Source organism: Artemia franciscana, chromosome 13 (assembly GCF_032884065.1).
Source record: "Artemia franciscana chromosome 13, ASM3288406v1, whole genome shotgun sequence".
Lineage (NCBI taxonomy): Eukaryota > Metazoa > Arthropoda > Branchiopoda > Anostraca > Artemiidae > Artemia > Artemia franciscana.
This window is the reverse complement of record NC_088875.1, coordinates 38,643,814-38,671,341: the sequence shown is the minus strand read 5'-3', so window position 1 is coordinate 38,671,341 and position 27,528 is coordinate 38,643,814. Positions and strand designations below refer to the sequence as shown.

Genomic DNA, 27,528 nt, shown 5'->3' with positions numbered 1-27,528 from the left:
TCTTACCTTATATATCTACTATACTGATGGAAATGCATACGTTATCTGAATGGAAATGCTGATGGAAATGCTATATCTGGATCAAGATCTAATAGTGATTTTACTAGAAATTCGGGTCCTTGTTGCCACAAATCTCTTGTGCTTGAACAAGTAACTGAAACAGAGGTTTCTCGAATAGTTTCTAATTTAAAGGGATAATCTTCTTCAGGACCTGATTTAGTACCCACTTGAGTAGTCAAGTCTGATATAAATAAAGCTGAGCTGAGTAAGTTTAAGTTGAGTTGGGTCCAACCTTTAATGACTTTTTACAAGGATTAAATAGAAAAACAAGTTTTTTCAACTAAAAATAAAGAGCAGCATTAAAACTTAAAACAAACAGGAATTATTCCGTATATGATAGGGGCTGACCTTCCTAATCCCTCGCTCTTTACAATAAAATCGTAAAATTCTTTTAAATGATTGTCATTCAAATTCAACGGCTTTGTCTGCCAGGAGTCATTTTTCAAGAATTGGGGCAAAAGTCAAACCTTAGCATAAAGAGTGAGGGATAGAAAGGAGCAGTCTCCATAATTATGGAACAAATTCTGTTGGTTCTAAGTTTTGATGTTGTTCCTTACTTTCAGCTGAAAAAACTCGTTTTTAATTTAATCTGTGACCGTTTTTCAAGTCATGTCAGGAAATCCCCATCCCCGCGTAATATTTCCCCAGGAAAATCCCCCAAAATTATTTTCCTATAGCTACTAATATCAAACGGACAAGTTTCATAGCCTACAGTTCTTTCCCCAGGGGTCTGAGGGGTCATTTCTTCCCTAACGACATAGCTGTTGGACCTTTTAAGTTGCCCTTCAATCATTATGGTTACTTAAAATAGGCACTAAGAAGCTTTAATACTAGTTCGAAGGAGCCCTCTCTCAATCTTCTAGGACCATTTGTTCGATAAAATCACCCAAGGAAAAAAAATGAAGAGACAAAATACAAAAAAAATAAATCCGTATACCGGATCTTTCTTTTAGTAAAAGATAAAACATTCCAAAATTTTGTAGATAAGAACTTGATACCTGAGCAGAGTTCTCTCATAGGCTTAATCTGATGGAGTGATTTTCATAAATATCATATGAATTATTTGGGTTGGTTCCGCCTTTTTTCGGAAATAAGGCATAATTTCTCAGATTCATGGCTTTTGATAGGTAACATAAAATTTTATGACTTTTATATACTCAAAATCAGCCTGGAGAACCAATTATTTTGATGTATTAATTACTGTGAAAATTGCTCTTTTTATAGTTTCAGTTACTATTGGGCCGAGTCAATCCTTACTTACAATTTGTTACCACAAACTGTATGATATTTGAAACTTTAAAATTTTGTTTAAGTTAGGTAAGCTGGAATAGGTCAAAAACAATCATGGCACATTAAAGAAAAGAATGAACTAAAATATGGACTAAATAATGCTTAAATGAATGGAATTATTATCTTCTTTTTTTTTTCAAAACTAGGAGTCCTAGAAAGACAAACCAGCAATCGCCGACCTGAAGTGTCTTTTCTACGTGCAAGTTTGATAAGGTATATTTCTGCAGTTGTGCGATTTCATGTTTCAACGTTGGAGGACAATTTAAGAATCATTCCATAGCTAAGATTCGTTGTTTTAATTTATTTATTTATAATTATTTTTATTGGTCCTTTTATTATTATTATTATTATGTAGAATGGTTGATGACAGATTGGTTATAATTTTTATTTTGATTATGTAATTTATTATTTTTTATTGATTCAATTTATTTTTTTGATAGTTTATTTAATTATTTGTTTGAAAAAATGCAAGTAGCCGCCCCGTCGCAAGTAATTTAGCTGTTTTGTTCTTGTTCGTAAATGAAAAAAATTAATTGACAGCTGAATTGAGGTTTAACTTTACCCATTTACCAAATAGCAGCTTTTGAAATTGGCTTCTCCTAGATGTAAACGGAATATCTAGGACATCAACTCGTACAAATAATGAATTTTCATTAGAAGGATTACAGCAGTACCCTCTTAAACGTCCCCCACATACCAATAGCATCATTCCATTGAGTTAGCTTTTTAGTTAGATTTGCTATTAAAAGTTTCCAGTTTCTAAGCAAGTTTTTATTATTTTGTAGTAAGAAGTTTATTGTCATTCTGGTTCTGTGAATGGATAGACTCAGAATTTACGAATCGAATAATATGAATATATTTTCCTTTCAGTATAAGCTAGAGTTGCAGGCTTCCCGTAAAACCTCATGTTTTAGACTGAATATTTGCTTTAAAAAACAATTTCCATAATTTACCCACATAACAAGCGTCCAGAGGGATAACCGAAAGCATCATTATTCTAACAAAGATCAATGGCTTTTTGATTGCTGTCAATGCAATTTAGCAACAAGGAAATAGCCACAGGGAGTCCCAGAATTAATATCTATCTCAAATAGGGATGGTCAGTAATCTGAAAGTGCTGTCCAAAAGAACGACTCCGCCTGATGTATCATTAGGGTGTTCAAGTCCTTCCAAGTGCTACTGACAAAAGAAAATAGTGCCAGGACGATAGCCGTGAGTAGCCCTCAACTTGTACAGCAGTGGATTTACTTGGGTTAGAGGAGGGGAAACATTTTCTACCGTATTTTGAATTGACTTTTTATAACATAACAAACAAAAATATAAACCATTAGTGATATAAATCACTAGCCTAGAGAAAAATTTTTTGTTAATGCGTTGCAGTTACCTTTATAAACAACCCTAGAAGCATCCAAGTCTGTAAATTACTTTTTTTTAAATCATCTTCACCCAAACACCCCAGAGCAACAACCAACATCCAAATACAACGACATTCATCCCCACCCCTTCAACCCTCTACTCTCCCTAGCCCTATATCCGACTCACATCCCCCCGAAACACCCTTTCCCCAAGAATTTAATCTCTTGTTAAGTTGTGGAAGGTGCTCAGCCGCCCTAACACTCACAGGAAGCGAATTCTATACAGAACGGCAAAGATACTTCAAAGTAAAACCAGCTCTCACACTATTATTAATCTCCACGACCAGGTTATTACATGTTCTTGTATCATGAACAGAACTGAACAGAAAGGTAAAACTAGAGGCGTAGCTCTAGCATTTTTATTGGGACTGCCCCCACCCCCTGAAACGACGCCCCTGGGTAAACCTTATTAGAAGTTCCTGAACTAGATTATGCACAGAGTTATGCACAAACATCGCCGCTTGGCAGTCCCTTATCTTTCCAACATTGAGTATCCTTAGAAACTTAAAGCATGCACTGATGTCTTTCAAATTTTTTATATGCTTCCCAATCATTCTTGCTGCTTTATTTTATATCACCTGCACACACTTGCAACTAACATAAAAGTTTCAGCTCCACACTACACATCCATAAGCTATAGACGGGTAGATGATTGCAAAATATATCGTGTGAAGAGTACGTTCCAGCAGAATATGCTTCGGTTTTTGGAGAATTCGTACTTCAAGTGCAATTTTTGTGGAAATAATGTCGCTATGATGCTTCCACGAAAGATTAGAATCAACGCAGAAGCCAAGGTACCATAATGACTTTACTAGTACAGCAGGCTTTTCACACAACAGGACTTCACCACTTACATCAACAGAATCACCCACTCTAAAGAATATTAGTAAAGACGTCTTCTTTACATTTACGCAGAGCAAAATTAAACTCGTAAACACCTCCATTCTTTTGAGATCGCTGTTAGCTTTTTGCATTAGACCATTAACTGATTTTACTATTGTTAACGCAGTGTCATCCGCATAAGAAGTAATACATACATCCTGCAGATAAAAAGGCGAAATTAATGAAATTTTCATCCACTTCAGACTTGGACCAGTTCTTGCTGTCTTCACAAGACTCACTAGTAGGCCTCCTATTCAAAGAAACAATTTCCATAATTTACTCCCCTGACAAGCGTTCAGACGGATAACGGAAAAGCACCATTTGTCTAACAAAGATCAATGGCTTTTTGATTGCTATGTCAGTGCAATTTAGCAACAAGGAAATAGCAACCGGGAGTCTCCGGGAGAATTATCATCCATCTTCAAGAGGGATGGTCAGCTATCTGTAAGTACTGTCCTCAAGAACGACTCGGCCTGATGAACCATTGGGGTGATCAAGTGTTTTTCAAGAACTATTGACCACAAGCGAAATTAGACCCACACAATTGCCATGAGTGACCCTAATCCATGGCACAACCTGATTTACTTAGAGTGGAGTAAGGGGATAAGAAGCCATGATTTTTGAAGGAACGACGAAATATTTTTAGGTCGTTTTTTAGAAAATAATGCCGCAGACACATTATAGTCACACTTGTCGATTAAGTATGAATTAGGCACGACTACAGCAGTAATTACGCATGCCGTTCATAATTTTTTAAGTTGGCCATTGTTCAACTTTCAAGAATAAACTTTTAGGCTGTCCAATCAGAGTTAATATTTGAGGTATAATTTTTCAAAACTAAAGAAGATGGAAATATGAAACAGCATTTTTTCCTATCTGTAACGGGAATCTGACAAAAGATAATTAGATGTAATATTCGTAAAGAACAGTTGGGAACAGATTTCTGACGGTACAAGCATTTCAAACTAATTTCTTGCTATTTTCATTTTTACTTACAAGCATGAGATCAAAATAAAGAAAAATATCATATAATTAAAAAAATTTAGATTTTTTTGTCGACAGATAGATTTTTTTGTCTGGTGTGATTTGGGCTGAATTTTCAAATAAATGCCTTTGAGCTCCAGAGAAACTTGCCTCTATTACTAAACCTGTGAGTTAAATTCAAATGCAGTTAAAGCATAATTTTTCGTCTGTAAGCTTAATATGTGAAGTCGCTTTTTTTTAACAAAAATAAAAAGCAATTTTAAAACCAACAGAAACTATCTGTTGGCTGCGACCAACGAAACCAAGGACTCTATACGCCAAAGTTAGGTTAGGATTAATTGACAATGTAATCAGTACCAATAATACTTCATATAATATATTATAGAAGCCATATAATGTATTAATGTATGCATTATAGTACCTAATGCATAATAATGCTGTAAGAACTGGAGATTTAAGGAAAGTGGAAGTCTGCCTATGCATGGGATTCAATGTGTGCGATTAAATAAAGTTGTTTAGAGAATAATTTATCTGCTCTTTTTAAAAAATAATTCGAAGATACGGATTTTCTAAACTTTTATAAGCTTTATTTTTACTCATCTTTGGTTTAATTTAGCTCTTAACTGTTTCTTAATTTTTTTTTGGAAAACGTTTTTCAAAATTGTTGACTAATAAAAGACATATTTTCAAAGCACTAAATGACAAGGTTTTTCAGAAATATGCTTGTTCAGAGCTGAATAAAAACAAGAATCCTTATTTGAATTATGGAGATTAAAAACTATTAAATTGCTTTAAAAACAGCAGACATATTATTCTGCGCACAAACATTTTTTATTAAAGATTAAAACCAGGGTAAAAATTAGAAATAGTATTAAAGATTTGCAATCAAAAATTATAAGGGGACTGGCCCTTTTAAAGCTCCCGTTCTTACACTAAAGATCTAACACATTGTAGGTACTGATCGTATTGTCAATAAATATTGTCAATATTGTCAATAAATTTGAGCTTATGCCCTCTTCCAAAATTCATTCATATTTAGTGTAATATTTAGTGTATTTAGTGTATAATAAATTTAGAAATAAATTTAGAAATAAATTTATTATTTATATATTATTATTAATTAAATTTATTATTAAATTTATATATTATTTATTTAGAAATAAATTTAGAATAAATTTAGTGTAAATTCTTACACTAAAGATCTAACACATTATAGGTACTGATCGTATTGTCAATAAATATTGTCAATATTGTCAATAAATTTTAGCTTATGCCCTCTTCCAAAATTGTAGGATGAATCAGTTAAAGCAGCCCTACTGATTGTAATTTCAGCGATATAAAAGGAGGCTTAGATTCCTTTAATCAAGCAGGAATACATTTACTCTCACTTTACAAATCAAAATACTAAATACCATTGGTGTAGCCCATCGTTACCCACATCATTTACCCCCTGCGTCTAGAATTGGCATTCACATAAAAAAACAACCCTCGGTGGATTCTAAGATTATTCTTCACATAATTTTTGTGTGATCCAAACTCCAGCCATGCATTGCATTCTAACCTTTGTAATGCAATTCACTGATAAACATCATCATCTAAACTTAAGGATTTGCAGAAGTTAGGCTAGTCTTTGAAAGTTTCTGAAAAACGTAAAATGTGCTTAATCCGTATGTCCATAAGATCATAAGTTCAACGATGTATACAAGCTTAGCTGTCTTAATAGATTTACTAATGAATTCTTCTATATGAAATGAACCATTCATCAAACTTCGAACCCCTGCATAAGGAGAGGGGGGATACAAAAGTCACAATACCCCTGAAAATACATTTTGTTTTATTTCAAACTTTGTGATTTAAATAGCCAAAAAGAAACTTTGGTATGTCGCCATGTTTAGATGCAGAAAGTTTAGGGTAAAACAACTGTTCAAGTGGGAGCAAGTTGCCCTATGATCATTTTTGGCTCCTAAAATGGGCGCTAGAACTCGCGATTTCTTCAAACAGGCCCATTTCTGGAGTTATAAGCCCACTAATTTCATACGATCACATCTGACGAAAAAAAAAACAAAAAAAAAACAAATAAACAATCACCCGTCACAGGAAAAAAAAAACAGAAGTCTGTATTTTTGCCGCTGCAAATTCTTCTAAGGAGTTCGTGGACATTAAGCCTTTAATGAGGTGATTTTCACCAAGGTCAAGTCATGTCTCAGGAAAGTGGTATTTCCTTTTATCGGAAATTATGCACTTCTGCCTATGCTTGAAACTTTTGATGGTACATTCAAACTTAATAATGTTTATCTATTCAATGATTTTTATTTGAAACTGACATAAAATGAAAGTTCTTTCGGTAAATATTTCTTTCTTTTACTAACTTCCATTTTTTATAGCTCCGGTTACTACTGACAGAAACGGCTCTTTATTACGTTCGCTACGTCGAGCTGTTTACTAACTTCATTGTTTTTCTTTCCTTTTTCCGTTTTTAAATTCGTTTCCTTTTATTGTTTAATTCTGTATTTTTGAGGAGTAAGTAGTTTCTATCTTATAATTTATATGAAAAATGATTTTTTGAATGCTCAGCAGCAAAAATATAGTGGTAATAAAATAATTCTTCTAGTATTCTCATTTTAAAATAAGTTAAAATAAGAATATATTTTTGTGGAGTAAATACTTCTATATTAAAATCTATATAGAAAATGATTTTTTCAATGTCAATAACACAAATATAACGGAAATAAGATAATCCTTTTAGTATTTCATTTTAAAATAAAGCAAAATGAGAATATTCTGAAATACCTAATTAGGATTGAATTTCATTAATTTCCATTAATCAAATATTCTCATGTAATAAATATCTCCACGTGAAAATGATCAGGAAAAGGCTTTTCAAAATTAGAAGTTCCTTGAGAAAAGACGAACATCGACTGTCTATTTCCTTAGGAATCTTGGAGGATTTCCAGCGCTAAATTATTGAATTTTAAGTGGGTTCATAGAACCTAAACAAAAATAACAAATTTAAATCAATACGATTCATCGCTGTAATATTTATGGAGATCTACTTATAGAAACTTAAATTAAATAAAGTTAAAGTCCTCTAATATTTATTGCGATACTACCTTTAAATTGTTATTTAAAAAGAATAAAAAATAAAGTTTAAAAAATAAATTTAAATTAATAAAGGAAACAAAAAAGTAATAATCCGAAAAACCTCTTGATAAAGCTTTTGCCGCCCCAAATATTAGTTAATTAAAAAAAAAGCTTTTTCGACAAAACAAGCTTTTCAAAGAAAAGTAAAGAGCTCCATTAAGTCAAAAATAAGCAAAAATAGCCAAATAACCTTCCAGACGTAAAACTACCACACATCACCATCAATAAATAAATGAAACTCAAAACGAACAGAAATTACATTAAATAACCGAGTCAAACTCAAAACGAGCAAAAATTAACTTGGGTAGGGCTTTTAGGGCCCTTGTAGGCTTTGAATTGGACTCTTATTTCCATTTATATTCATTGTCAAATTTTACAATATATTGTCTCACTCGCCGTGAATTAACACGTTAGACCCTCAACAGGTTGACTCTAGTTCAGCATTGTGGAGTGATATGCATGAGAGGAAAATTTTCATCCAAGTCAACTTGTAGTCAACCTGCGATTGTTCCCCAGCGAGAACCTCCAACCGGTACGACTCTAGTTCGTCATTGTAAAAAGACACGTTTGCATGGAGCATAAATGGGAGACAGTAACAACGGCCATCCAAGGGGTAAAATTAACCTGGACAATTTGTCTTGGCTTTTTTCGTCAATTGGCCATGACTTCCGTTCAAAAATCAACGGATCTCATGACCGCATAGGTCGCAAAAATACATCAAAATTACTGCCTGTGCTTGACAACCCCATAAAAAGGACAGAAAAAAGAGGACAACTCCCCATGCATTCTCAAGACCAGAACATAATTTGCACTTTACCGAAAAGAAAAAAAAACATAAGTATTAAACATACTATAAAACATACTATACAAAAGTATTTATTAGGCCAAGGTTCATAGTTCTTTTTTATTTATTTATTTTTCTTTTCTTTTTTTCTCTTTTCTGTTTATTATTATGAGATTGGTTACTAATATTGATGAGTTGATGAGATATTGGTTATTATTGGTTATTGTTTTTTTGTGTGTGTATTTCGTTTTGAATTACTAGTTAGGAAATGGGTTTTATGTACCCGTCCAGTCGCAAGTGCTTTTTTTCTATCTTTCTTGGGGCGGGCACTTGTATATTAGTTAAATGTATTTGATTTATAAATATAGTGAACTGAACTGAAAGTAAGCTTAACAAAGCTTCAATTTTTCTGTTGCTGTAAACCATTCCCATAAAGGTGCGAAATACAACAGATGCGGCAAAGCGACAGCTGAATACAGTTTAGACAGTACTTTTCTGTTAAACGTATGCTTACCGGAAGCTAATTTGGCATAGCTGAGTCTAATTGCCTTAGATATATGTTCTACTAAAAGAGTTCTAGTGCTTGTTACACTCCATCCGTAATTGATACCGAGGTATTTCAGCTGTTTTTTTTTACTTTTGCCCCACAGACAACAACATATAAAAGGGCGGGGCAAGTTAGGGTTGAACTTTTTATGCATGGCCGTGAACTAATAATTGAAAACTCTGTTATCTTAGTGTTCACACTTAAGCCTAAACAATCATATCCACAAGTTAGCTGGTCTAGATTGCCATTGAGAGTAGAAAGGTTGCTACTTATCATAAGTACATCGTCAACGTAACACAATAGATTAAGATCACACAAATTAATTATAAGGACACCATTAATACCTTTAGTTACGGACCAAGTCAATAAACTGAACAGTATAGGGCTAAGTAATGAACCCTGTTTCAGACCTCTTATAATTTTCACTGGTCGTGACAGAGTTTCTTCATTTAACTTAATTCTAATGAAAGAATTATGAAACCAATATTCAAGACTTGCTACAACGTAAGCATTAACTCCACACTCCAACAACTTTGTTAATACTTGCGCTTGAGTTACTGAGTCAAAGGCCGATGATATGTCTACGCTGCATATAAATAGGGACAAATATGAACTTTCTGCTTTAACTATAACTCTTTTAAGAGCCCTGAGAGGAAAAGCATAACCCAAATTCCGACGAAAACCAAATTGATGGTAATCTAGCGAGCACTTGAATACTATTTCTGAAAATATGAGACGTTTGAACACTTTACTCAACGTGGTAGAAACTGTTATTGAGCGATATCCGGAGCAATCGTTTGTATTTTTACCTTTTTAGTATATTAGTAACTATACCAGTATGAAAAGACTGTGGCACTGATGTAGAATCAATACACATCTGATATAACAAGGTAAGATGATGGTAGAGTAAGTCAGATCACAGAGAATTAACCTTAAAATAGTTTTAACAAAAAGAACAACACAGGAGAAATTTATTTTCATCAAAACATAATTTAGTGAAAGATTAAAGATTATCACAAGAACATTAACTAGATTAGACTGAGAAATCTTACTTGCACACATATTTAAGCATTACAAAGAGGGGCAACCCCTGTTAAGATCTATTCTTCCAAAAGCTCAAGATTAGCTTCCCAATCAGAGAAACATGACTGGCTTTACTTTCATTGCCTCATTTAGCAGCACATTAGCAGCACATTAGCAGCACATTAGCAGCACATTAGCAGCACAAGTAACAGGATCGCCAACACCTATTATAACAGTTGTGCCACGAGCCGTCGCACCTATAGCTGCACCCATAATTGCCTTAGTACCGTTTGCAAATTTTTGAAATTCAAAAACGCCAATAGGCGCATTTCATACAATGGTTTTAGCTTTTGAAATAGGCTTGACAAATTTTTAACTTTTTCTGGTCCACCTTCAAGACCCATCCAGCCAGATGGAATTACATCAGCAATTTTGACACTTCCTGTATTAGCATCTTCAGTAAATTTGTCAACTTTTGCAAAATCAACAGGAAGATGAATGACAACTTTGTTTTCGTTGGCTTTTGCAACAATTTCTTCTACAATTTTAGCAACTTCGGCATCAAAAAGAGAATTTCTAATTTCCATATAGTTTAATACTTTTAAGAAAATGTATGCCATTCCACTTCCAATAATCATTTCATCAACTTTATCAAGAAGACTCTCAATAAGTTCTATTTTATCAGCAACTTTAGCACCTCCTACAATAGCAAGGAATGGTCGGTCTGGATTCTCAAGGGCGTTAGCAAAATATTGAAGTTCTTTTTTCAACAAAAATTCTGAGGCTCAAACGTCAAACCCATCTCCCATCATAGAGCTATAAGCTCTATGAATTGTGCCAAAGGCATCATTCCCATAAACATCTCCCAACCTTCTTAAGGAATCATAGAATTTTGTAACATCTAGTGGGCTGGCTTTTACTTTTTGTCCTGAAGCATCAATTCCTTTCCTTTTTCTTCTACGTGGAACAAAAGGTTTTCAATCAATACAATAGAGGCCTGAAGGGTGTTAGCACATTCCTTTTAAATTTCAGCTCCAAAACAGTCTTCAAAAAATTTGACATCTTTATCAAGAAGCTTCTTGAGTTATTCATTACAGATTTCAAAGAGTATTTAAGCTCTCTTAGTCCATCAGGACAGCCCAAGTGTGACATAAGCACAACTGACTTTGCACCCTAACCATACCTTATTGTCTCAAGTGCAGCAGCAATTCTTTGTGTTTATTGAGATTTTTACCTCTTTTATAGGAACACTGAAATCTACTCTCATAAGAACCCGTTTGTTCTATAAATCAGTGTCAGCAATGCTTAACTTATTGAAGCTCATTTTGTTTTAGCTACACAAAAATTAGGCTAACAGTTCTGTTTTTCACAAGGTCCATGAATTGACTCGTTTATCTTTTCCAGATATTTTTTAATTTTTGATCGAGAAAACGATCAACACAGAGAGAGAAATTGCCAGACTTTTGAAGAAGCCTTGGAAATCAAATTGACTATTTCAGAAAACACAGACACTTCATCACATCTTACAGCATTTTCATCAATTTAAAGTGGATGCCGGAAGTTTTTGCCAGCATACTTAGCGTTACTCCCAAGCTCTTCTTCAATGCGAAGAATTTGATTGTATTTTGCAAGACGCTCTGAGCGACATGGAGCACCAGTTTTGATCTGTCCAGTGCTGAGCCCAACAACCAAATCAGCAATAAATGCATCCTCAGTTTCACCTGATCTGTGTGATACCATGGTACCCCATCCGTTAGATTTTGCCAATTTATGAGCCTGAATGGATTCTGTGACCGAACCAATTTGGTTCACTTTCAAAAGGAGGCAGTTGCATGCTTTCTTATCAATTCCAGTCTGAATACGTATGGGATTGGTTACAGTCAAGTCATCACCAACAATTTGAATGTTAGTATTAGCTGTGAAACTGCTCCATGCATCCCAATCATCTTGGTCAAATGGATCTTCAATTATTGTAACAGGGAATTCCTTAATAAATTCTTGATACAAGTTAGCAAGTTCTTGTCCAGACAGCCAAGCAGCTTTGTCAGAATTCGGGTTTTTGAAGTCTAAGTCATATTTACCTTCTCGGTAGAACTCAGAGGCGGCAACATCCATTCCAATTTCAACCTTACCACTGTAGCCAGCTTTTTCAATTGCAGTTACAATAAGGGACAAAACATCCTTGTTGTTCAAAATGTTTGGCGCAAATCCACCTTCATCACCAACAGCAGTGGCATCAAGGCCAAAGCGACTCTTGATCACGCTCTTCAAGTGATGGTAAATCTCACTGCCCATTCTCATAGCTTCGGAAAATGAACCCGCCCCTGTTGGTAGGATCATAAACTCTTGCATGGCCAGTTTATTGCCAGCGTGAGAGCCACCATTGATGACATTGAACGCAGGAGTTGGCAAAATGATTTCTGGTGTGCCAGCTAGGTCGGCTATGTGCCTGTAAAGTGGAACGCCTTTTTGCTTAGCACCAGCTTTGCAAGCGGCAAGTGAGACTCCTAAAATGGCATTGGCACCAAGTTTTTCCTTGTTTGGTGTACCATCCAAATCCAACATAAATTGGTCAATCTGCTCTTGCTGAGTTACATCCAATCCTTTTGCAATTAGAGCAGGTGCAATGATTTCATTAACGTTCCTGATAGCTTTAAAAACACCCTTTCCATGGTATTCAGCTTTCACACCATCTCTAAGCTCAAGGGCTTCATAGATGCCAGTGGATGCACCAGATGGAGCCGCAGCTCTAAACAAGCCTTTTTCTGTGACAAGATCAACTTCAATAGTGGGATTACCTCTAGAGTCAAAAATCATTCGAGCATGAATTTTCTGAATGGCCATTTCTGCAATATTACTAATTATTTGTGTGGAATGTTCTTAAAATAAGATTGAAGAAGCAAGGCAAGAAGCAGGAAACTGAAAAGAAGCAGAAAACTGAATTTCTGGTTTTATTTCAATATTAAAATTACTGCAGGGACACCATAAATATTTTTTCAGTTTACATAATAACTTTAGTGATCCCTGAAATAAAATTATTTTATCTAAAATTTTTAGGGAATTGCTATAGTAGATTTTATGATACGTAATCCTTAAAAAGATGCTTGTGTTTGTTCTTAACTAGGTTACAGGTGTATCCGATGATGTGATGAATTCGATGATTCCTGATGTTATAATAACAAAAGCTACTCTTTAAACAACACAAACATTTCAACCCCATCAATTCCCCCTGAAATGGGCTATTAAGCAGCTCTCTACGGTGTTCCAATGAAAAGCTATATGTGGAAAAGAAGCCCTCGATGCAGAATAGCTTGGCTGCAGCAATTTTTCTTGATTTCCAAGCCAGTATTTCCTTTGTTTTTCAAGCCAGAGGACGGTAAGTTTTCTATATAAGGGTTTCAGACAAGGTGGTTTTAATAGTGTACTTTGATTTTTGATTTGATTCTAGTTTTAGGAGTTAGGGGCTATTTTGTTTTTTACTATGGGGCGTGATCGTCTCTCAGTAGGTTTCAAGCTACAGCTACAACTTGGATTATTCCTGCTATTAAATAAAAAAAAAAACTGGTTTTTTTAACTGAAAGTAAGGAGCAATATTAAAACGAACAGAAATTACTCCGTATATGAAAGGGGCTGTTCCTTTCTCAACGCCCCGCTCTTTGCGCTAAAGTTTGACTCTTTCTCTAAATTCTACTTTTTAAAACAGTAAAAAACTTTAGCGTAAAGAGGGGGGCGTTGAGGAAGGAACAGCCCCTTTCATATACGGAGTAATTTTTGTTCGTTTTAAGTTTTAATATTGCACCTTACGTTCAGAAATTAAATAAAAAAACTTGTTTTTTTATTTAATTTCTGAACGTTTTTGAATTAATGCATGTTTTGATTTTGGCTCTCCGCACATGAATAATTAAAACAAAATTTGCATGTTAATTTATTTTTATGGCTAAATGGCTTTCTCATAGTTTTGACCGGGCGATTTTGAGAAAAAAGGAATGGGGGAGTATGTCTAGTTACCCTCCAATTTTTTGGTTATTTAAAAAGGCAACTAGAACTTTTAATTTTTTACGAAAGTTTTTATTAGTAAAAATGAACGTAACTTACGAATTAACTTACGTAACGAACTTCTACATTCGTATGTTTTTATTACGTATATGAGGGGGATCACACCCTCGTCAGTACCTCGCTCTTTACACTAAAGTTTAAATTTTGTACCAATTCCATAAGAATGACCCCTAAATTACAAAGGCCATCGAACAGCGTATCAAGACTTTTATTATACAAAGTGATAATCAAAACGAGGGGAATGAAGATTATTTAGAACCGATTAGTCCTCTAACCCAAGAATGATGCAGCCAATAGCTATCGAAATCCAGTTCCACTCACTACAATCTATATATATAAAAATAAATTGTATATGTGTTATGTCTGTCTGTCTGTCTGCCTTGTCGAGTGACGTCATGTTTGTGTGTCGACTGACGTCATGTTTGTCGACTGACGTCATTATAACGATTGAGCTGTATGCGTCATGAAGTTGTTTGGCGACTGACGTCATGTTTGTCAACTGATGAAATTACAGACCGGGACACCGGGACACAAATGACGACCGGGACACAGAGAATACAAATGAAGACCGGGAACCTCAAAGAGAAATTACAGACTGGGACACCGGGACACAAATCACGACCGGGACACAGGGAATATAAATGACGACCGGGACACAGGGACACAACTACAACGGGGACGCCGGGGGCACAAGGAAGATATATAAATGACGACCGGGACACAGGGATTGTTCGAAGAGAAATTACAGACCGGGACACCGGGACACAAATGACGACCGGGACGCCGGGACACAGGGAATATAAATGAAGACCGGGACACTCAAAGAGAAATTACAAACTGGGACACCGGGACACAAATGACGACCGGGACAGAGGGAATATAAATGACGACCGGGACACAGGGACACAACTACAACGGGGACGCTGGGGGGCACAGGGGGATACATAAATGACGACGGGGACACAGGGAATGTTCGATTAGCAATCACAATCAACAAAGCTCAAGGGCAATCATTAGAATAATGAGGTATAGATCTGAATACGGATTGTTTTTCCCATGGACAATTATATGTTGCATGTTCAAGAGTCGGTAAACTAGATAATCTATTTATATGCACAGACAATGGGACAGCGAAGAATTTTGTATATTCGCAAGTTTTACGTATTTAAAAACATATATATATATCTATCTATATTCACAGGTGGGACACGGGGACACAACTACAATGACACGTAACTAATAAGGCGCATAACGACTTACGCGCGCGGGGGGGGGGGGCTTGGGAGGGCGCGAAGCACCCCCACCAACTAGGTGTTGGGGTGGTGCGAAGCGCCACCCCAACAGCTAGTATTTTATATAATCTACTTGCTATTTCAAAGCTATCCGTAACTTTTCATTATCAAAATACCATAGATGACACTCTATTAATTATTACGAAACTGCCTCGTTGTTTTACGTTATCGTTTGTACCCGTTGCGTAAACACTTAATTCTAGGTTACAGTGAGTATGGGTAGGCTACACCAACTAGAAAAAGTTACAAACCCCTCTTCATTACAGATGATTGTAGCCTAACATACGATTATTTCTTACAAGTTCCCTACATGTTTTACCACTGAAACCAACACGGTCTTATCATCAAATACACTGGAAACAAATAATAGGTACACCAAATATCAAAATTTACAAACCCCTCACTGCCGAAGATGGTTATGAACTAACAGCTGGCCTTTCCTTACAAGTCCCCTACATGTCTCACAATTGGTATCGGCTTATTTTTGGTTTCAGTGCTTACCCTACTACTGAAGTTGTCAACCCCTTGAAACTTTCAAACTCGTATATCTCATGAAGGAATTTTTGTATCAAAAAATGGATGACATAAACTTTGATCAGCTCATCAAGAGCTATCGATTGTCGTCAAAAAAAAATTCTATCTGTCTTAGTTCAAAAGTTGATTTTTTGCCGTAGGCCAACTTTCTAACGTCACCACTTAGAAAGGAGCTCAGCTATGCCAAATTAGCTTCCGTTAAGCATACGTTTAACAGAAAAGTACTGTCTAAACTGTATTCAGCTGTCGCTCTGCCGCATCTGTTGTATACCGCACAGAATAAACGCATTTATGGGAGTGGTTTACAGCAGCAGAAAAACTGAAGCTTTGTCAAGCTTACTTTCAGTTCAGTTCACTTTATTTATAAATCAAATACATTTAACTAATATGCAAGTGCCCACCCAAAGAAAAATAGAAAAAAAAGCACTTGCGACTGGACGGGTACATAAAACGAATTTCCTAACTAGTAATTAAAAACGAAATACACACAAAAAAAAACAATAACCAATAACAACCAATATCTCATCAACTCATGAATATTAGTAACCAATCTCATAATAATAAACAGAAAATAGAAAAAAATAAATAAATAAAAAAAGAACTATGAACCTTGGCATAACCCTACTCATGTTAATTTTTGCTCGTTTTGAGTTTGACTCGGTTATTTAATGTAATTTTTGTTCGTTTTGAGTTTCATTTATTTATTGATGGTGATTTATGGTAGTTTTACGCCTGGAAGGTTATTTGACTTTATTTTTGCTTATTTTGGCTTAGTGGAGCTCTTTACTTTTCTTTGAAAAGCTTGTTTTGTCGAAAAAGCTTTTTTAAATTAACTAAAATTTGGATCGGCAAAAGCTTTATCAAAAGGTTTTTTGGATTATTACTTTATGTTTCCTTTACTTAATTTAAATTCATTTTTTAAACTTTATTTTTTATTGTTTTTAAATAGCATCTTAAAGGTAGTATTGCAATAAATATTGGAGGACTTCAACTTTCTTTAATTTTAAGTTTCTATAAGTAGATCTCCATAAATATTACACCGATGAATCGTATTAATTCAAATTTGTTGTTTTTGTTTAGGTTCTATGAACCCACTTAAAATTTAATAATTTAGCGCTGGAAATCCTCCAAGATTCCTAAGAAAATAGACAGTCGATGTTCGTCATATACGAAAGAAACTAGAATAAAAAAAGACTTCTAAGCGAACGAGTGTAAACACAAACAATTGCTTTCTAATGTGCTCATTTTCTTACCACTGCAAGATATGGCTCCAGTCGTGTGACAATTTAATCATTAAAAATCCTACGGCTAGGTTTACCTTATGCTATAGCCGGTGACTAATTGTAATTTGCCCGAACCAGATTCTCAGGCGTCTCCGCGTGCCACTACAGTTAAGGGTTAATATAGTGATTTTTCGCGTGTATTACATAAAATATCCAATTTTACGTATATTCACACGTCTTCGCGAACCTCTTAGACACCGTTGCTTTATCTTCAAATCTCACCACCGATATAGTTAACGTTATATTTGATTAACAGCTGTCAGACCACTTACCTGTAACTTGCTCTATCGGTGTGCCATCTTCGGTTTCTCGAAGTAGTCCACTAGCACGTGGTTCCTCAGCGTGGCGGTATTGTCAAGATTGATCAAATATTAACCTAACTCAGCTCCTCGAGTCGGTTGACTCGAATCAAAGTAAAATTAATGTCCCATTTTCGTTCCTCCAAAAGTTACTCCAGTTGCCTAAGAATGAGGTCCTGGTTTGTCTTGATATATATTGTGCTGAAAGATGTCATGTTTTCCGCTTTGCCAAAAAGCAAGCTGTCCCCAATCAACGTGTCCGCAAAGGAATCATTCCTGGATGGTCCACAAATCAAGAGTTCTTTACTTCGTGTGGTCAAGCAAAGTTCTTTACTTCGTGTGGTCAAGCAAAGTTTTGGTTTTCTGTACGGAAAGAGTGTGGGCGTCCTACTACCTGGAATGTGAATGACATACGGATCTCTAAAGTTTTCCAAAATTCTTGCTTAGCATCGTAGTAATGTTATTAATAGCTATTCTGCCCGTGCAAAACGAGACCGAAATATGGTATTTAAATTTGTATCCTCCTCAGCACCCTCTTCTTCATCATCGCCCTCAGCTGACATTCCAGAAGCTAAGCAGTATGCACATTATGAATCTGGGATATCTGCCATCATAACACCATCATACATAACACCATCCTAACACCATCATAGAGCAATCTTGTGAAGTAGCTCAGGATCAGTTTCCGGAGGCTCAATCCAATGATGATTTTTGTGGTCAGTACCCTTTCTGCCGAAGATGCAATCCAAAAATTAAAATGGAAACTTTCATTTGGTATTGAACAAGTCAGTGCGATTCATTTTAAATGCGGGGGAAAACTTTTTGTTTTCTCCCGTATCTCTGTCTCTGCTTATACAGAGGATTTTCACTCAGGGAATCGTTCCTTCTTCTTTTTGCGTCCGAAATATGACTCCTATCTCTAAAAAGTGAAATCTGAAGTCCAATGTACATTATTCCGCCCTATGCTGTAACTGCGTCCCTTTTCAAACTATTTGAGCTACTATTTATTAGGAAGCTAGAAAAAGTGTGCTATACTCCTCCACACCAATTTTGATTTAGGCAAAGTACCGGGTCTGTCGACGCTTTAACAGCTGTTGCAAATGTCCTGATTGATAATGAATCGTCTGGAGAAAGCCTTGTTTTAGGGAGACATGATACAAGACGTGCATTCGCCTCCCTTATCCATGCAGCGATGCTTCTGAAAGCTGGTAAGCGTGGGTTGAATTCGTTCTCTTCAGGATTTCTATCCAAGACTACGTATCCACTTGAACCTACCCCCGATAAAGGCATGCCGTCGATCTCACGTAGACAATTTATCAAAGTCAAGAAAGGGGCCCGTCAAACCTGTCTATGCCGCACAGGAAAACCAATAGTTTCAATATTCAAAGATAGTACTTCTTATGATCGAAAAAAAACCATTGATTTCGCAAAAAAAAACCAAGGCTGGCTCTCAACTGGTGAAGCAGGTTGATTCGCTTGTATTGTAATCTACAATAGCTAATTTCAATCATTTTAGTCACAGTAGATAATCATCAAATTATTATCTTCATTTAGTAGAAGCACCTCTCAACCAAATTTTCATAATTTTCTTCCCAAACAATCTTACGTGAAACCCCTCAACGCATCTCGAAGAGCCGTCCAAGCCCCTTCTCCATCCAATTAGAAAGTCCACGCTGAAAGTCCAAAAGCGCAAAACTCGTGCTATTCGATAGAGACTAATAGACACTTGCGCAGGTGCATTGAATACTAAAATTCAACGACGGTGGTTGGTCAAATATTTTAGAACCACTAACCAGCGAACGTATAACTGAAGCTGATAGATGTTTGACTATATTTATCAAAATCACACATTCAAATATACTTCTCCTTTTCCAAATCTGTCAAAGACTTCTCTTCTCCACTACCCCCTCCCCTGCAAAGAAATTTAACATCCTTGAGACCCTAATCCTTATAATTTAAGTTCCTTTCCAGGGAACAATAGGACATCTGCAGACATAAAACATTTTAAAATATTTTTCCAAATGTCGGAACCTCAGGAAGAAAGATTCTTTTTACACTAGGCCACGTGATGGTATGACGTCAATCGGCTACCACTGCAGTATATGATTCTCGTGATATAATTTATTAAAGTGGTTTAAAATAAAAAAGGATGATTGGAGTTACCAACACGCCAACTTAAAAGCTTTTATTCTGAAAATCAAGAGACCACATTTTACCCACCCAATTCTTTTGATACTTAATCTTGAAAATAACTGGACATTTACTTGGAAAAATGATAGAGTTTTTCCTAAAAGAGATCTCAAATGTTAAGCTTTGAACTATTATTTATTTAATAGGTTTTTTATTTTACTTCATAGTAATTAGAGAAAAAGACTGAAAATTAAGAATAGAAAAATGTGGTTAAATTGCTAATTTATTACTAATTTCTATTCATTAGAATCGAAGACACCGCTTCTCAAATACCCCCCCCCCACAGCAGCAGGCAAGGATTATTTTAGAGTAAGATTAATTTCTGAAAATTAATTTTTTAAGGCTGTTTATACCATTTTTGATAAAGATATAGTTACCAATTATTATCGACCAAAGCGTCTTATATAGCCCAAAAATAGTTCAGTGGCCATCTTCTTAAAACAAAGAATTTTTCTATAACTATGAGTAGGGCCTATAGTTGAAGTATACTTGAAATAACTATGAGTCCAAGGATATGAAAACGGCTAGATAGATATCCCTTGCGCAATCTTTAAACCTCAAAACGTTCTATTAGCTCACAAAAACTTCACAGGAGACTTCCATTTGCAGATTTGTTATCCGACTTATATTTTTTCTTTGTAAATGAAAAAAAAATAAAGACACAAAATCAAATGAATGCCTACAAAAAACCTCGAGTCAATAATTCAAACCACAAAAAAGCGAACACAAAATTACGCACTCCTTACACATCCCAAATTATTTTACAAAGAGATTCTTGAACGCACTCAGGACCAGGTCGCTTGCGTTCACTCGCTGTGCAATACCTTGTAAAAGTTATAGTAGTAATTCTGTAGATGCGTTCAATATAGTAGCCCTTTACTTAGTTAAGGCCGTTTATTTTATTCTATTATACTTTATGCTATTATGAACTTTAGGAATTCTATTTTTTTGTATACTACTCTGTTAATTATTTTGTTATTTTTTCTGTTATTTATCATTATTTTATTTGTTTATTATATTTAATTTAAAATTATTTACCTTATTGGTATTGTTTCATTAGATTATTAGCCCTTTATTTTATCTATTTTAGGTCTGTGCAAACCTTCAAGGACGAAAGTGGCGATATGTAGCATTATGAGCTTTCAAACTGGAAGGATATCCATACGAATTTTAAATATAAATGATCAAATAAATGATTAATGATTAAATATAAATATAAATATATATTTAAATATAAATATAAATGAAAATAAATGATCAATTCTTTTATCCAGAGAATTGTATTGAATTTTTCTACACACTGCGGAATTTCCTTGGCAGATTTCAAATACAAGTTCAACCGATCTTTGAATTCATATCTAGTTTAGAAAAATCATATGGTAAATTTTCAAGACAGAATCACACCCAAGTTGTAAAACAGTGAGATTTGGTAAGTCGACAGATGTTTTCAAAATACCTTTACGAATTGGATTCCCACGTAAGAGTACATATACAAAGCCGTGTTTTATGGGAAAATAACCGCAGACAATCAAAGTTACCCGTTCCAAAAACTCAGAAAGAGACGGTGATTTTATGGGAATCACAAACGGTGATTTTCACAAGAAGGTGATTTCGAAGAATTTCTGAGAAATCCTTCTGAGAACGCTGCTATCTTCCGTGAAACTGATCAAGTTGACATGTCTGGTAGTAGCACTCGACTTTTCACCTCTTCAGCTTTTCAGTAGCGCTTCAGCTCGAAAATTGTTCTTCATCATATTTCTCCTTTTTCATTAATTTTAAAAGCAATTGGAAGAAAACCTACAGGCTACATCCAGTCTCTTTCCGCCTCTTCCGCAAGAAAAAAAAAGAAATTTCGTTGCAGTTGTGAGTAGTCACAGTCGTAGTCGCAAGAAGCATGAGCTTCATTCACTAGTAGAGCAGTCACAATTTTGACAAGATGATTTTAGATCGAAGCTGGGAAATATACGACAACAATGGTAACGGACTGCTAGTACTCCTTTACCAGATGGTAACGGAAAAATAGGAAATATTCTAATTGGCAGTTTGGGTCCTTGCAAAAGCCAGGACAAAAGAGAAAGACAAAAATAAAGGGAAGAAAGTTCCTGGTACACCAATCAAATTTTTTCTCCCTTAGAAACTGAATGGTTTCGAATCGTCTCATTAATCGACAATAATAGGGAACAAGATCAATTACCATATATAGTTATAAAATTTGGAGCCACATATGTATGTATGTGATTTGGAGCCACATAAGTAACACTATATTTTATGGGAAAAACGTTCTTTTGAAAACAAAAGGAGCCACAAATTACCACTTTCTTTTATAAATATGTCTTTGAAGTGAACTCCAAACTTGGGAGATTCATAAACTACATTAAATTATTGTGAAGATCTAAAAAAAATAAGAGAAAATGGAAAAAAGGAAAAAATCGAATAGTAAGATAGACGAAAAAAGATGTTAAAGTAATAGAAAAATTGAAAAGAGGAAAGAGCTGTATCAGCTATTCTTACCAGTATAAATATATACTTGAATGAGGGGATACTCATATATTACGGTCTAGTACAAAGGGTTAACTGTCCAAAACCAGAACAATATGCATAAAACAGTTGAAGGTGGGCAAAATTTTGAATTATAAATAAAAATCTAAATCTTCGACGTAAAACCTAAAAATTGATTTTTTTTTTCTAAGACCATACTGCTTTTCAATGGCGAAGGAATAAAAATTAAAATAGGGATAAGTCCATTTATTAGACAGTGAAAATAGACACAAAATTCTAGATTTTTCGACCAAATACACAGCGATCGTCATCAGCAGATATACTACAGTATTAAAATTAAAACTAATATATTTAAACAGAAAAATAATTATTTCCGGTTCAGTAACTGTTTACACTGTTTATTAAATGGACTTATCCCCATTTGAACGTTTATTTGTTCCCATCTGGATGAAAAGAAACATATAGCACCTAAACAAAAGGATATCCCATTAGACAAAAAAAAAACATGTTATCAATAAGGGTTAATCAGAGAGACACCATAAGTCTATAGAATACAAGTTTTAGCGGAGAAAGTTGAGATTAATAGGCACAAATTCAGTGCATAAAAAAAATATACTATCTACATAAAAGAATATCCCACTAAAAATATGTGATCAATCAGGGACCATCAGAGGGATTAAAGGGATATTACTAGTCTACAGAAAATGGCACTTTAATAACCAATACTAGAAAATAAACAAAATACTGTGTTATTAACATGCATAATTTTATTGTGTTTTCCAAAACAGATAAGGCACAAGTCAATCACAATGGTAGTAATAAATACAGGGCCAATAATAAACAACAATATAATAAAACCGCAAAGATCCCTTTTTAATATTGAGCTAAAACTTCAGTTTTATTATAAATAGTTGGTTAAAATACATATAATATTTTTTTTTTCAATTTGTACCAAACGAAAGAAGGGCACAAGAAACATTATATCTTTTGTTCAGTTTTTTCTTTCTATCGCTTTTACGAGAAATCCACCGATTTTCCCATCCATCTCTCCACAAAAAATACCAAATTATCTATGGTGGGCATTCAGTAGATGGCTCTCAGGCTGAAAGCCTAGTTCCGTAGACTCTCCAAAGTTTTTGAAAGGCAAGTAGAGTGGCTAGATGGGGCAAATATATGTCATTTTGATGTTTTTTGAGGTGTTTGCGCATTAATTTTTCAAATCGGTGTAATTTTTGGGGGAGGGGAAATCGTTCATTCCGCGCATTTTCTCTAGAAAAATGGAGCTTTCGGTGCATTTTCCCTTTTATGACGGCGCAATTTGAAGTAAAACATTTGGCAACATTGAAGGCAAAAGAAAGCACAACGATTGCATTTTAAGAGATAGAAGCCAGGGTGCAGGGTCTTGAAACCTGATAAGTATTCTTTTAAATGCTACAATCAGGTCCTGGTTTGTCAGGTTCTGTGGAACTTTCACCGAGTATTAAGGAAAATGGCTACTGACAACATTTATCCTGAAAACAAGTTTTTTTTTTAATTAAGAATATTATTTAGAACCTCTCGAGTCCTACTTTCACGAAGAACAAAAACTTGGATTAGTCCAGCTATGGTATCAAACATAACAAATTATTATTAACTTTTGAAAGCGAACACAATGGCGTTTATACTGAATGGTCCACATGGTTAAAGGAATTCTTGCATTTTGCGCAAGAATTTTGGAAAACCCAAATTTTCGGATAAACGTTTTAAAGATATTTTTGGAACCAAATGGGTACTGGAAAATAAGAGAAACATCCGATCCTGGCGTTCAATGCTCAACAATTTCATGGTAAAAAGCTTAATTCTCATATTTCTCTGGAGCTATTTCTCCAAGTAAGAAGAAGATATAACACATTTTGAAAAAAAAAACATATTTTTAGATATCTTTGGAGCTTAACAAGCTACCACGAAATAAGACATTCCCCCTAAACTCTTTAGAATTAGAATAACCGAGGGTGTAGAAATATATCTTTAAATCTAGCCACTTATTAATTTTTAACTGCATTCATATAACCTTTAATTGCATTCATATAAAATCTGAGGTGCTTGATGATTGGCTTAATAGCAACCCTTCTGATACCAACGTTTTCTTTTAAACATGCCTTTCCGATGACGCTAATCATAAATGTCGTTTTGAGTTTGATTTGCTTACCAAAAATTTGGAGTTGTTGGAGGAGGGGGTGAGAGTGAATAATCTCGTATTTTCGCTTCCTCCTTCCTCTTTCTTAGCACGAGAAACATGGGCAAAAATTAAGCCATAACTTCAAAAACTATAAGAAGTTAGAACAAATTCTCAGTGAAGAGCTATAGATTGATTGTGCATTTTATGAAAAAAGACAATTCCTATTAATCCCTTTTTTGGACCCAAAAGTTACTTATGTAATTTTTTGTTTTAGATCATTGTAGAAAAATTAAATTAAAAACCAAAAATTTTCTTTCATTTTAAACACATTATCTAAATATTAGCCTATTACTAGAAATGGCACTGAGCATAGAGCCCAAGACATGAAACCAACTGGGGACCACATATCAAAACAAAACAGAATTTAAAGTCTATTAAAGTTTAGCTTTCAACAAATTATTCACGACAGGATAACCCCTCAACAGTCTTATAATCACTATTGTGCAACCACGATCATATCTCTACTGCACATTTGAAATAGCTTCTATAATATTACAGTAAACCTGTATTCCCTTCATGAAAACAACTTCATTTAAGAACTCATTATGGTCGTGAAGTAAGATAGGGGTTCTATTCATAGGTGAAAATCCAAGGGCTGGGATGCCAATCTAAAAAAAGGATACGCACATAAAATATATATATATATATATATATATATATATATATATATATATATATATATACTAGCTGTTGGGATGGCGCTTCGCGCCACCCCAACACCTAGTTGGTGGGGGCGCTTCGCGCCCCCCCCAAGCCCCCCCGCGCGCGTAAGTCGTTACGCGCCATAATAGTTACGCGCCATTGTAGTTGTGTCCCTATGTCCCACCTGTGAATATAGATATATATATATATATATATATATATATATATATATATATATATATATATATATATATATATATATATATATATATATATATATATATGGTTTTAACTACGTAAAACTTGCGAATATACAACATTCTTTGCTGTCCCATTGTCTTTGCATATAAATAGATTGTCAGGTTTACCGACTATTGAACATGCAACATATAATGGTCCATGGGAAAACAATCTGTATTCAGATCTATACCTCATGATTCTAATGATTGCCCTTGAGCTTTGTTGATGGTGATTGCTAATCGACCATTCCCTGTCCCGGTGTCCCGGTCGTCATTTACATCCCCCTGTTTCCCCCGGTGTCCCTGTTGTAGTTGTGTCCCTGTGTCCCGGTCGTCATTTATATTCCCTGTGTCCCGGTCGTCATTTGTATCCCGGTGTCCCGGTCTGTATATACATTCGTTTTTTAGTTTTGTTTTTCTCCTTTATTTTTTTCCTTTTTTTTTCTTTTTTAGCTTATTTAGATTTTTAGATTTTTTAGTTTTTTTATTAGTTTTTAGTTTAGTGTCGTCATTTATTTTTTTCTTTTTTAGTTCTTTTAGTTTTTACCTTTTTTAGTTTTTTTTAGTTTTTTAGATGAAAATTTTTTTTAGTTTTTTCCTTTTTTTCTTTTTAGTTTTTTATTGGTTTTTACCTTTATGTTAGCTTATTTTTCAGTTTTTTCCTTTTTTTTATTTTTTTTTTATTTTTTATTTTTTTTTAGTTTTTTACCTTTTTTTAGTTTTTTTAGTTTTTTAGTTTTTTTAGTTTTTTAGCTTTTTTACTTTTTTTATTAGTTTTTAGTTTTTTTGTAGTTTTTGCCTTTTTTGTTTTTTCAGTTTTTTTTTTAGTTTTTTATTGGTTTTTACCTTTATTTTAGCTTATTTTTCAGTTTTTTCCTTTTTTTTAGTTTTTTTTAGTTTTTAGTTTTTTTAGTTTTTTACCTTTTTTTAGTTTTTTTAGTTTTTTTAGTTTTTTAGCTTTTTTATTTTTTTTATTAGTTTTTAGTTTTTTTTGTAGTTTTTGCCTTTTTTTAGTTTTTTTAGTTTTTTAGCTTTTTTATTTTTTTTATTAGTTTTTAGTTTTTTTTGTAGTTTTTGCCTTTTTTTAGTTTTTTCAGTTTTGACGTCACCTGATCCAGTTTTTTCAGGTGACGTCACCTGATCCACGATCCACAGATCCACAGACAACTTATTTTTATATATATAGATAGTTTTTTTTTTTTACTTATGTCCTGGTCGTCATTTATACTCCCTGTGTCCCGGTGCTTTGTTGATTGCTAATCGAACATTCCTTTTGTCCTGGTCGCTTTCTCTTTGAGTTTCGTCATTTATTTTTTTCTTTTTTAGTTCTTTTAGTTTTTACCTTTTTTAGTTTTTTTTAGTTTTTTAGATGAAATTTTTTTTTAGTTTTTTCCTTTTTTTCTTTTTAGTTTTTTATTGGTTTTTACCTTTATTTTAGCTTATTTTTCAGTTTTTTCCTTTTTTTTAGTTTTTTTTTAATTTTTTATTTTTTTTTAGTTTTTTACCTTTTTTTTAGTTTTTTTAGTTTTTTTAGTTTTTTAGCTTTTTTACTTTTTTTATTAGTTTTTAGTTTTTTTTTGTAGTTTTTGCCTTTTTTTAGTTTTTTCAGTTTTTTTTTTAGTTTTTTATTGGTTTTTACCTTTATTTTAGCTTATTTTTCAGTTTTTTCCTTTTTTTTTAGTTTTTTTTAGTTTTTTTTAGTTTTTAGTTTTTAGTTTTTTTAGTTTTTTACCTTTTTTTAGTTTTTTTAGTTTTTTTAGTTTTTTAGCTTTTTTATTTTTTTTATTAGTTTTTAGTTTTTTTTGTAGTTTTTGCCTTTTTTTAGTTTTTTTTAGTTTCTTAGCTTTTTTATTAGTTTTTAGTTTTTTTTGTAGTTTTTGCCTTTTTTTAGTTTTTTTAGTTTCTTAGCTTTTTTATTAGTTTTTAGTTTTTTTTGTAGTTTTTGCCTTTTTTTAGTTTTTTTAGTTTTTTAGCTTTTTTATTTTTTTTATTAGTTTTTAGTTTTTTTTGTAGTTTTTGCCTTTTTTTAGTTTTTTCAGTTTTGACGTCACCTGATCCAGTTTTTTCAGGTGACGTCACCTGATCCATCCATCCACAGACAGACAGACAACTTATTTTTATATATATAGATATATATATATATATATATA

General features: G+C 33.9%; 3 protein-coding genes and 1 pseudogene across 10 annotated transcripts in view; all 4 read right to left on the bottom strand.

Annotated features, from left to right (window-relative positions):
• LOC136034907 (potassium voltage-gated channel subfamily B member 2-like) overlaps window positions 1-7,545 on the bottom strand; it is a 224,209-nt gene extending 216,664 nt beyond the window's left edge. For 4 of the 7 annotated variants that reach the window (XR_010619286.1, XM_065716407.1, XM_065716406.1 and 1 more), the window contains exon 1: window positions 7,422-7,545. The gene's annotated coding sequence lies outside the window, so the exon portion shown is untranslated. The remainder of the gene's footprint in view (window positions 1-7,421) is intronic. The other 3 variants (XM_065716404.1, XM_065716408.1, XM_065716409.1) reach the window with 1 other exon arrangement.
• LOC136034908 (aminoacylase-1A-like) overlaps window positions 6,062-27,528 on the bottom strand; it is a 61,400-nt gene continuing 39,933 nt past the window's right edge. Inside the window, exon 9 of one of the 2 annotated variants that reach the window (XM_065716411.1) lies at window positions 6,062-6,271. In XM_065716411.1, coding sequence (XP_065572483.1) covers window positions 6,233-6,271 — 39 coding nt within the window. In that variant the 3' untranslated portion in view covers window positions 6,062-6,232. Of the gene's footprint in view, window positions 6,272-23,028; window positions 25,106-27,528 lie in introns of those variants that run through there. The other variant, XM_065716410.1, reaches the window with a different exon arrangement.
• LOC136035050 (phosphoglycerate kinase 1-like) lies at window positions 10,060-11,505 on the bottom strand (annotated as a pseudogene).
• On the bottom strand, window positions 10,060-12,996 carry LOC136034906 (enolase-like). Its single transcript, XM_065716403.1, has one exon. The coding sequence runs from the start codon at window positions 12,968-12,970 to the stop codon at window positions 11,669-11,671; it is 1,302 nt and encodes a 433-aa protein (XP_065572475.1). The 5' UTR covers window positions 12,971-12,996; the 3' UTR covers window positions 10,060-11,668.